Source organism: Panthera uncia, chromosome B4, assembly GCF_023721935.1.
Source record: "Panthera uncia isolate 11264 chromosome B4, Puncia_PCG_1.0, whole genome shotgun sequence".
NCBI lineage: Eukaryota > Metazoa > Chordata > Mammalia > Carnivora > Felidae > Panthera > Panthera uncia.
The window spans coordinates 74,200,635-74,212,434 of NC_064809.1; the positions used below are offsets into that span (position 1 = coordinate 74,200,635).

The window sequence follows — 11,800 nt, forward strand, 5'->3', positions numbered from 1 at the left end:
AGGGACACCCTCCCTCCAGAAGTAACCATTATTCTGATTGCTATCACCAGATAGTTTTTGCCTGTTCTTGTGCTCATTTGCTTCACTTTTATTTTTTTATTTTTATTTTTATTTTATTTTATTTTTTTTTTAATTTTTTTAAACGTTTTTTATTTATTTTTGGGACAGAGAGAGACAGAGCATGAACGGGGGAGGGGCAGAGAGAGAGGGAGACACAGAATCAGAAACAGGCTCCAGGCTCCGAGCCATCAGCCCAGAGCCTGACGCGGGGCTCGAACTCACGGACCGCGAGATCGTGACCTGGCTGAAGTCGGACACTTAACCGACTGCGCCACCCAGGCGCCCCTTTTTTTATTTTTAAAAAATGTTTATTTACTTTTGAGAGAGAGGGAGAGGGTGTAAACATGCACACAAGTTGGGGAGGGGCAGAGAGAGGCAGGTCCAGGCTCTGAGCTATCAGCTCAGAGCCCTACTCAGGGCTCGAACCCACAAACTGTGAGATCATGACCTGACCTGAAGTCAGACACTTAACTGACTGAGCCACCCAAGGCACCCCTTCCCACCTTCACTTTATTTTTATTTATTTATTTATTTATTTATTTATTTATTTATTTATTTATTTAAAATCCAAGTTAACATATAGTGTAATAATGATTTCAGGAATAGAATTTAGTGATTCATCACTTACATGTAACACCCAGTGCTCATCTCAACAAGTGTCATTCTTAATGCCCATCACCCATTTAGCCCATCCCCCCACCCAACACCTCGCCAGCAACCCTCAGTTTGTTCTTTGTATTTAGGAGTCTCTTACGGTTTGTCTCCTCTCTGTTTTTATCTAATTTTTGCTTCCCTTCCCCTATATTTATCTATTTTGTTTCTTAAATTCCCTATATGAGTGAAATCATATGATTTGTCTTTCTCTGACTTATTTTGCTTTAGCATAATAAATACACTCTAGTTCCATGCACGTTGTTGTAAATGGCAAGATTTCATTCTTCTTGATTGCCCACCTTTACTTTTAAAAGATGGTTTTGCTAGATACAGAATTATTGCTTGACAGTTTTTTCTTTCAGCATTTTGACATTTCACTCACTGTCTTCTGACTTTCCTTGTTTCGATGAGAAATCAGCAACCAGTTATATTGTTGTTTCCTGGTAAATGATGAGTTTGTTTTTTCTTGCTTCTTTCAAGATTTTCTGTTTTGGGCTTTCATCAGTTTTACTATATATCTAGGTATGGAACTCTGTGTTTATTGTAGTTGTAGTTCATTGAGCTTCTTGAGTCTGTAGACTAATTTTTAAAAATATATCAGTTTGCATTGTTTTTGGTCCTTATTTCTGTCCTTTCTCTCCAATTCTGGAACTCCTAAGTTGTGTATATTATACTCGATGTTGTTCCATAGGTCTCTGGGCTTTGATTTTCTTTATTCTTTTCTTTTCAGATTAGATATCAAGTTTTCTGATTTTTTTCCCCCCTTATACTCCAGTGTTCATCTCTAGAGTTTCTATTTGTCTCTTTTTTATGATTCAATCTTTTTATTGACATTTCCTGTTTGTTTGGGACATTGTCTTCATATTTTTCTTAGTCCTTTAAAGTAGTTGGAAGATTTTGTTTAGTTTGCATTTGGTCCTACTTAGGGACATTTTCAGTTCCATGAGGGGTTTTATTTCCCTCTTCAGTTTGGGTCATACTTTCCTGCATCTTTACATGTCTCATAAATTTTTGTTGAAACTAGACATTTTACATAATATATTGTAGCAACTTTGGATTCTGGTTTGTTTTTTCCTTTGAGAGTTTTTTTTGTTTTATCGTCAGGACTAAATCTGTGGAATGTTTCTTCCCAGTGTGTGGCTGGTAATACCTGCTCGGGTTGTTTTTGTTTTGTTTTGTTTTTATTTTTTTTAAGAGTGTTTTCCTGGAATCACACCTATATCCGTATGGCTTAGTGGTCAGTTAACCATTTGTTAAAGATGGTGCTAAACACATGTGAGCTAGTAGGGCTTCCACTCTGTGCCAGTAGATCTTTGTGTGTGTTGGGGAGCTCCTTTTAAAATCTGCTCAGACTTTTACTTTCCACTGAGCCCTCTCCTGTTTCTTCTTCCTGTGTTTACAGGCTCCTAGTGGGTCCTCTCTAGTCTCTCTAGTGTGGCTATGTGAGCACTTATCCTTTATAGTCTTGTTTCCAGATTTCCCTTTTAAATTCTGTCTAGTCTGCTGGCCCATTGCTTGTACCAACCAAGACAGCATCCTTCGGCCCTTTGCCACCAAGAATACACATTGTTACTGACAATACTGATGGGCGTGGAGTTCTGTGCTTTGACTCAAATCGAGTCAGCCCTCTCTGTGAGTGAAGCTGCTAGTTTTTATGGCTTTCCCCACCTTGGTAGAACTACTTTTCCCACTGATGTGGGGGTAATGGGAACAGCCTTAGGCAGTAATGCCATGGACTCTTGCTTTTCTTACCCCAAGTTCAGTAGGTTTTCATGAATAACCACAGAGAAGGTAGCATTTGAGAAAAGATCTGAAGGAGGTGAGGAACTATTTCATGTAGATAGGTATCTAGGGATGAACATTCCTTACACAGGGAGAACCTCAAGGGCCTGAAGGTGAGAACATATCTAGGATATAAAAGGGGCAACAAAGAGGCCAGTATGGCTAGCATGGAGTACTGGAGGGAGAGAATAGTAGGAAATTATGTCAGAGAGATAAAGAGAGGATTGGGACAGGGTACTAGAGCAGATAAGACCTTTTAGGCTACTCACTTTTAGTCCTTTAAGGACTCTGATTTTTACTTTGAATGAAATGGGGAGCAGCTGGAGGGCTTTGAGCAGCAGATTTGAGACACAGTTTGTCTTAAATTTTAAAAGCAGCTAAAGTGAAATGGAAGCTGGAGAGTGGCATGATAGAAGACTCAGGATGCCAGTTAAGAGACTGTTACAGTCCTGATGATAGCAATGTAGGGGAGAAATGATTGTGGCTTAGATGAGGCTATAGCAGGAGAGGTAGTGAGAAATGGTTCAATTCTGGTGTATTTTATTTTTAAATTTAACTATTTGAGAGAGAGAGAGCCTGATCAGGGGAGGGGCAGAGAGAAAGGAAGAGAGAGAGAATCCCAAGCAGGCTCCATGCTATCAGCACAGAGTCCAACGTGGGGCTTGAACTCACAAACCATGAGGTCATAACTTGAGCCGAAATCAAGAGTCGGATGTTTAACTGACTGAGCACACAGGTGCTCCAATTGTGATGTATTTTAAAGGTAGAAAAGATGGGATTTCTTCTGGTAGATTGGAGGTAGAGAGTGAACAGATTCAGATCCCTTATTTCAGTGGAATTTTCTTGCATATTATCTGTACATGCTTTTTTGTTTCCTTTATTGAGTTCTTTATTTTCTGAGTCCCTGTATTGATCCTAATTATCCTTAGGTTGGGTCATTTTAGTGCTCTAATATTCTTTTCTTTTCTTTTTTTTTTTTTAATTTTTAAATATTTATTTATTTTTGAGAGAGAGAGAGAGACAGAGACAGAGACAGAGACAGAGCATGAGTGGAGGAGGGTCAGAGAGAGAGGAAGACACAAAATCTGAAGCAGGCTCCAGGCTCTGAACTGTCAGCAGAGAGCCCGACACAGGGCTCAAACTCGTGAACCATGAGATCATGACCTGCCTGAGCCGAAGTCAGATGCTTAACCAACTGAGCCACCCAGGAGCCCCTCTAACATTATTTTCTAGTTGCAATCTCTTTTTTCTTCTTAAGGCTTTGCTCCATTCCATTTTTTCTATTTTCATCTGTACTTTTGAAAGTTTTATTTAAGGAATCCCTGTAGCCAACATGGAGCTCAAACTCATGACCCTGAGATCAGGAGTCACATGTTCTTGTGACTAAACCAGCCAGGCGCCCCGATTTTCATCTGTACTATTCTGTTTCTTGCTGTTTCTGACTTTTTATTGGATCTATAATGGTGTTGTTTTGATTTTTAGTTTTTCTTTAGTTTTGCAATCTACTTTCTTTCATTCTTTTTTTTTTTAATTTTTTTTCAATGTTTATTTATTTTTGAGAGATAGAGCATGAGCAGGGGAGGGGCAGAGAGACAGCGAGACACAGAATCCAAAGCAGGCTCCAGACTGACCCGTCAGCACAGAGCCTGATGTGGGGGCTCGAACCCATGAACGGTGAAATCATGACCTGAGCCGAAGTCGGACACTTAACCGACTGAGCCACCCAGGAACCCCTCATTCTATTTTTATCATTTATTTTCTAGCTCTTATTTTATTGAATCCCATTTCTTGAAGTATTCAACTTAGTATTCAAGGGAGAATCCGCTTTTGGTTTTGGGGGGTTATATTGTTTCCCTGATTTGTTTCTTCCTCTGCTGCATGGTAATTTCCTCTCTCTTGTTATCTCTTTTGTTATAGATTTTATAGTTACTATGTTTTTTTTTTATCTTCTTTATGTTTTATGTGGACAGCTGTGTTCACAATTTTCGTTTGTAATTACAGAGTACGGATGAAAATATCTTTGATATGTTTCCCACCTTATTTGGGACCTATCCCCACCAAACCCTGCTCATCAGCTACAGTTAGTTGTTGACTTTTGCTTTCATCCTCTTTTCTTTAGGCTGAGGACATGAGGGTAAAGAAGAGCTTGCCATTGAAGAGTTTAATCCTTTGCAGTAGATCTAAATTCTGTTCTTTCTTCTAAAATCTCATAAAAGGTTTTCTCTCAGGCCCACTCTATCCAGTGGTAAATTCCATGTACTTTCACAGGCTTTGACTGATTCTCCCAATTTGACTCAATTCTCTGAAAGATAGGAAGCTCCTGAGGTTCACCCTATCTTTCCTCAAGTCCTATAGTGGTTTGTAGAGAATCTTACTCTTGGGATGTAAGTGACATGACATACTAGTTGTAGGTGTACAGTCTAATAACGCAGTATTTATATATATTGCAAATTGATCACCACAATTAGTCCAGTTAATATCTGTCACTGTACGAAAATTTTCTTCTTGTGATAAGAACTTTCAAGATCCACTCTCCTAGCTACTTTCAAATATGGAATATGGTATGAACTAGTCATCTTGCTGTATGTTACTTCCCTGTGACTTATTCATCTTTTAACTAGAAATTTGTACCTTTTGACCCCCTTCACACATTTTCCCACCCCCTCTGCCGCAGGTAACCACTAGTCTGTTCTCTGTGTCCACAGAGGCTCTTACTTTTGGTGGATTTTTTTAAACTTTACCACAGCTGTCTACTTATTCCTTCCTTCTCCTCCTTCCACATTGGAGAGTATTTCACAGAGGGTTGCTCTCATTTCCTTCTTGGGTTGCATTATGTAAAATGTTTTTCCTATCATGTGTCTTGGTGTAAGAGTTCTTTGATCCTCATCATGCTTTCTTTACCCCGAAATCTTAGGCATGTATTTTTTAAAGTTAAGTAATACAGAAGAAAATAGCATTTTGTATCTTTACAACTTATAGAAGCTTCCTGCACTGTGGAATAATCCAAATTTTGATGTTTCGATTTTAATTAAAATTGCTTTGTTCTTTCCCCATTCACCCACCCCCTTCCCCAGTTTTCTTGCAGCTGTATTTGAGCTGGGATACCTGAAGAGAAGTTAGATAGAGGAAATCCTAGAGGCAGAAAAAGATCCTTGACTTGGGCAGGAAGAGCAGGTGATAAGAAAGGTCTTAGGGAGTGACAAGAGATAATATTTTAGTTTGTGAAGCAGAGATGAGGGTAAGATTTTTGAGATAGATACAGAAGATAAGAGTAAGACAACTTTTTTTCCTGAACTAAGGAGATGTTCTGATTCTAAGATTAAAGTTTCTTTTTCTTTAATTCCAGTATAGTTAACATACAGTGTTGTATTAGTTTAAGGTGTACAATATAGTGATTCAACAATTCCATACATCATCCAGTGCTCATGACAAGTGCACTCCTTAATCCCCATCCCCTATTTCACCTATCCATGCCCACCTCCCCTCTGGTAACCATCAGTTTGTTTTCTATAGTTAAGAGTCTGTTTTTTGGTTTGTCTCTTTCTCCAAGATTAAAGTTTCTCACAGACTAAAATATTGCCTTTTATGGCTACATTCTTTCTAGAGTACTATTCTTTTTTTTTTTTTTTTTTTTAATGTTTATTTTTGAGAGAACGAGTAGAAAGTGAGCAGGGTTAAGGGTAAAGTGAGAGGGAGACAGAATCCCAAGCAGGCTCCACGATTTCAGCACAGAGCCTGACGCGGGGCTTGAACTCATGAACTGTGAGATCATGAACTGAGCTGAAACCAAGAGTCAGATGCTTTACCAACTGAGCCACCTAGGCGCTCCTAGAGTACTTTTAATAGCCAGTTTTCTTTAGAAAAAATACAAACTAAATTCTATGGATATCGGTTAGAAATTTTGTACAGATGGCTGTTACTGTAACAGTGAATGTGTTTGTGTGTTTTCCCTCCAGAATCTCCCTGGAAAAAGAGACATGAATGTCTGCGATGATATTTCCTGACAAGTTGATAGAAGAGAAGGAAAGGAGATCAACAGCTAGTGAGCAGAATTTCAGATAACCAGGATTTAGTATTTATCATCTCCAACTACAGACTTCCATTGCCTACTTTTAAATCAGAGATAACTACAGTCAGAACCCAGACAAGGCAAAAGAATATTTTTCATCTGTATTTTTTGAGATCAAAGAAATCACAATGTCTAGGAAACAAAACCAGAAGGGTAAGATTACATGTGGGCATAAATTGTTAAAAGCATAGTTATGAAATAATGGTATATATATTTTTAAAAGGTTCTCTTAATGTGTTTTGAATGGTCATATTTTCCCTCACCCAGTGCAATACTACTGATAGGTATAACTTATCTCCTTGTCTTGACTGCAGTTAATTTTAGAAGAGTATACAACATTCACAACTTTATCTGTTGTCTCTTTAAGTATTTGTAGATATTGGAGTATAGTTTTGTGTGTTACTAGTTTGGGAATTAACTCATATAACAATTGCTTTTCTACTTTTATATTAAATTGGGATATATTTGCCGGAAAGCCAACTGCGTCTAGAAAATGCACTCTCTGGAGTGTGAACACATGTTAGGGGGCATGGTGGGAGATAACTTACTGCAGGATATTCTATATCTGATGAGTTGATTCTTTCATTGGAGACAGGAAATGAAGCAAGAGTAAGTGCTTCCAGTTTTAGATTCCTTCTTTAACTTTCCTTCCAGGATTATTACTCTAGCTTCTTGTCTAAAGTAAAATATAAGATCCAGAGAATCAAGAAATAGCAAGAATAGTTATGAGAAGGGGAAAGACAATAGAGACTCCATAAAATCACTTTTTCAACTTTTTTAGAAGAGCTGGAAAAATGCAAAGGAACAAATTTAACAATAGCACTAGAACTATTATACATAACTGGAATATATTTGTTAAAAGAATGACCGTAGCTATCCTGGCTTTTTTCCGCCTCATTCAATTTAATTTTAAATTTATTTATTTATTAAAAAAAATTTTTTTTTTACTGTTTATTTTTTTTTTTTGAGACAGAGACAGAGCATGAACCAGGGGAGGGGCAGAGAGAGAGAGAGGGAGACACAGAATCTGAAACAGGCTCCAGGCTCCGAGCTGTCAGAACAGAGCCCGATGTGGGACTCGAACCCACGAACTGTGAGATCGTGACCTGAGCTGAAGTCGGACGCTTAACCGACTGAGCCATCCAGGCGCCCCAATTTTAAATTTAATGTTCTTTAATTCAAAACAAAGCTGTAGATTCAAGTGTCATGTGTTGAATATGAAGGAAATGCTTTTATTTTTTAGTTTTATTTATTTTAATGTGTTTATTTATTTTTGAGAGACAGAGCAGGGGAGGGGCAGAGAGAGAGGGAGACACAGAATCCGAAGTAGGCTCCAGCTCTGAGCTGTCAGCACAGAGCCTGACATGGGGCTTGAACCTACGAACTGTGAGATTGTGACTTAAGCCGAAGTCAGATGCTTAACCAACTGACTGAGCCACCCAGGCACCCCTATGAAGGAAATGCTTTTAAACTTAATTTTGACCTGGTAGTTCAAAAACCTAATTCTAAGAAAATAATGTACCAGAGCTGCTTGTGTTTGTGAAAGCTGTAGTTTCATTGTATAGTAAATCTATATAAAGGAAATCTGAGTTCTAAGGAATGGTTAGATTACTAAAGAAACTGAACTGTTTTACGCAGTGAGATTATCCACTGAAAAGTTTTTATAATCGAAGTTTGTTTCTTCTTAATCATCATGATTCAGTTTGCTTTCTTCCTAGTTATGCTGGAAACATGGAGTATCTGTTTTCCTCCGACAAATGAGAAATACAATAGTAAAAATAGGACTCTAGACTTTAAAATAAAACAATTTCTTCTAAAAAGTTTAGCATTTAATTTTTCCTTAAAAAGTTAACTTCAGCAGATTGCTTTGACCTTGTTAAAACTAGAGTCTTTGTTTAATTCATGTCTGTCTTCTTCCAGAACTGTAAGAAAGATTCATTGCTTTTTTGTAATTGCTATCTAATTACTATAAAATGAATTTAGATTTTTGACCATATCATAGGCATTAAGTGCTAACAAATTTTGATTGAACGTAGCCTGAATTAAAACTTAGTTGGGAACAAAAGAAAGCTTATTTGTTGTTAGGACTTTCTCTGAAGTAAATCTGTATGTATAATCTATTTGAATAAAAGAAGTACAAAATATTTATATAATTTTATTTCATGTATTCATTTATATATTTAAAATTTGATTGTTGTGGGCTTTGTTAGTCCAAATAATTATACTGACTCTATAAACTTAGCTTTTAAAACATCAAAAAGAGAGCTAATGTGGTAGTTTTTGTTTTCTAGTGATACTCATTTACAAAGAGTCATTTTATTTATTTATTATTTTTTAAAGTTTATTTATTCTTGGTGGGGGGAGGGACAGAGGGGGAGTAAGAGAGAGAATCCCAAGCAAGCTCTGCACTGTCAGTGCAGAGCTTGACACAGGGCTCAAACTCATGAACCGTGAGATCATGACCTGAGCTGAAATCAAGAGTCAGACACTTAACCGACTGAGCCACCCAGGCGCTCCACAAAGTGTCATTTTATAATGAGTTATGGAAACATGGTCTAATGTGGAATGAAAACATTTTCCTTTTGTCAGTGATACATGTAAATTTCTTATTTAATGAAATATTTAGTGGAGTTAAACTTGGAATGGCTTAAATTAAATTAAGGCCAATTTCACTTACAACTATTGATTGTTCCTTTTAGCCATCCTGGCAGAAATCAGTTAGATCAGTGCTTCTCAGAGTACGGACTGATATCTCTCTGTGCATTGGAGAAATATTTAGAAATGAAGAGTGTCTAGAAACTTATGGTGATTTGACAGTCTGCAACATCCAAGCCCTTATCAAAACAGTTTTATTGAGGTATAATTTAAATACCATAAAAATCACCTTTTATAAATGTGCAATTTGATTATTTTTCAGTAAATTTATGCAGCTTTGCAGCTATCACTACAATCCTGTTGTAAAATATTTTTCTAACCCCAGAAAGTTCTTTATTACCTGCTTACAATCAGTTCTTGCTCCCAACCCCAGTTCCAGGCAAACATTGATCTACTTTGTCTCTTGAGTTTTACTTTTTCTATAGATTTCATATAAACAAATTAATACAATATAGTTTTGTGTCTGCCTTCTTTTACCTAGTGTAGTGTTTTTGAGTTTCATCAGTTGTTGACTATATCAGTAGTTTGTTCCTTTTTACTACTAAGTAATATTAAAGTTATGAAAAGGAAAAACTTTTTTCTTTTACAGTCTGCTACTCATAACACTTTTGTAACCAGATGATGGGTGTTTTTCCCACACTGACCAATTCTCTGATACTAGCAGATGTCCTACAATTCGATTAAGTTCTGGTACCACCTACCAGGAGTTAGTGTTTGATCCCACAGGTTAAGGCCTCAGTCCCACAAGATTCCCTTACTTCAGATGCCAATGGCAAGAAGGTCCCCACGTTACTCACACTTTGGTCCAACCTGGCTGCAAATGAGCAGTTTTCACGACTCCTCAGGTTCAGTAGCTCACAGAATCCAGGAAACACTTATATTCACTGGTTTATTAGATGGCAGAGGATATGATAAAAGATACAGATGAACAGCCAGATGAAAAGCCAGGTGAAGAGCTACGTAGGTGGGGCCTGGAAAGTTCCCAAACACAGGAGTTTTTCTGTCCCTGTGAAGTTGGGGTGTGCCCCTCTCCCAGCACATGGATGTGTTCCCCAACCCAGAAGCTCCTGAAATCACCATACTTTAGGGATTTTAATGGAGGCTTTATCACCTGTGCATGATTATTAGCTCTAGCTCTAGCTCTGCTTCGCTCCTGGAGTAAAGTGTGTGAGGCTGAAAGTTCCAAGCTTCTAATCATGGTTTGATCTTTCTGGTGACCAGTCCCATACTGGAAGCTATTCAGGAACCTACCAAAGTTGCTTCATTAAAATAAAAGATGTCCCTGGGGCGCCTGGATGGCTCAGTCAGTTGAGCGTCCGACTCTTGGTTTTGGCTCAGGTTATGATCCCAGGGTCGTGGGATTGGGCCCTGCATTGGGCTCTGAGCCAGGTGTGGAGCCTGCTTGGGATTCTCTCTGTCTTTCATTCTCCCTCTGCCCCTCTGCCCTGGTCGCATGTGTGCTCTCCCCTTCTAAAAATAAAAAATTAAAAACAAAAAAGTAAAAAACCCAGAACAATTCTCTTTAAAAAAAAATAAAATAAAAACAGAATAAAAGATGCTTCTATCACCCAGGAAATTCCAAGGGATTTAGGAGTTCTGTGTCAGGAGTTGAAGTCAAAGACCAAATATTAGAACAAAAGATGGTCCTAGCACCTTTATTGCCTAGGAAATTACAAAGGTTTTAGGAGCTCTAGCCATGAGCTGGGGATGAAGATAAAAATATTTATTTCCGATTATATTACAATATCACAGATTATATCACATTTTGTTCATTCAGCCGTTGATTATTCATTTGGATTATTTCTGGTTTTGGCTATTATAAATAATTATAAATTTGAACATTTTGCTCACAAGTCTTTATATAGGCATATGTTTACATTTCTCATGGAGAAGTACCTAAGAGTAAAAATGTGTAATTTTCAAAGAAAAGTGCCCAAACTGTTTTCCGAAATGGCTCATACCATTTACAGTCCCACCAAAAACATATATGGATTTCAGATGTGCCATATCCTTGCCAACACTTGGTATGGTCAGTCTTTTTTATTATAGCTATTTTACTGGGTGTGGAATGGTATCTCGTTATGGTTTTGATTTGGGTTTCCTTAGTGATTAATGATGTTGACTATCATTTCATGTGATTATTAGCTATTGTGTTATCTTTCTGGTGAAATGTCTGTTCAAATTCCTTACTCACTTTTTCATTGAGTTGTTGGTCTTACTATTACTGTGTTGTAAGAGTTCTTTATCAGGTACATGATTTTTGAATATATTCTCCCAGCCTGTGGTCTTGTCTTTCTGTTTTCTTAATAATCTCTTTTAAAGAGTAAAAATTTTTTTTAATGTTTATTTCTGAGAGAGAGAGAGAGAGAGAGAGAGAGAAAGAGAGAATGTGGGAGAGGGGCAGAGAGAGCGGGGGACAGAGGGTCCGAAGTGGGCTCCGTGCTGACAGCAGAGCCTGATGTGGGGCTTGAACTCACGAACTGTGAGATCATGACCTGAGCCAAAGTTGGTTGCTTAACCAATGGAGTCCACCCAGGTGCCCCTCTTCTGTTTTTTTTTTTTTTTTAATATTCATTTACT

General features: G+C 37.7%; 1 protein-coding gene and 1 long non-coding RNA gene across 6 annotated transcripts in view; one reads left to right on the top strand and one right to left on the bottom strand.

Moving 5' to 3' along the window:
* Positions 1 to 11,800, top strand: part of SPATS2 (spermatogenesis associated serine rich 2) — a 148,641-nt gene that overhangs the window by 66,189 nt on the left and 70,652 nt on the right. For all 5 annotated transcript variants that reach the window (XM_049625399.1, XM_049625397.1, XM_049625398.1 and 2 more), the window contains one exon: positions 6,453 to 6,718. In XM_049625399.1, coding sequence (XP_049481356.1) covers positions 6,694 to 6,718 — 25 coding nt within the window. In that variant the 5' untranslated portion in view covers positions 6,453 to 6,693. The remainder of the gene's footprint in view (positions 1 to 6,452; positions 6,719 to 11,800) is intronic.
* The window catches only part of LOC125919029 (uncharacterized), a 46,012-nt gene that overhangs the window by 29,428 nt on the left and 4,784 nt on the right, over positions 1 to 11,800 (bottom strand). The gene's annotated exons all lie outside the window — the stretch shown is intronic.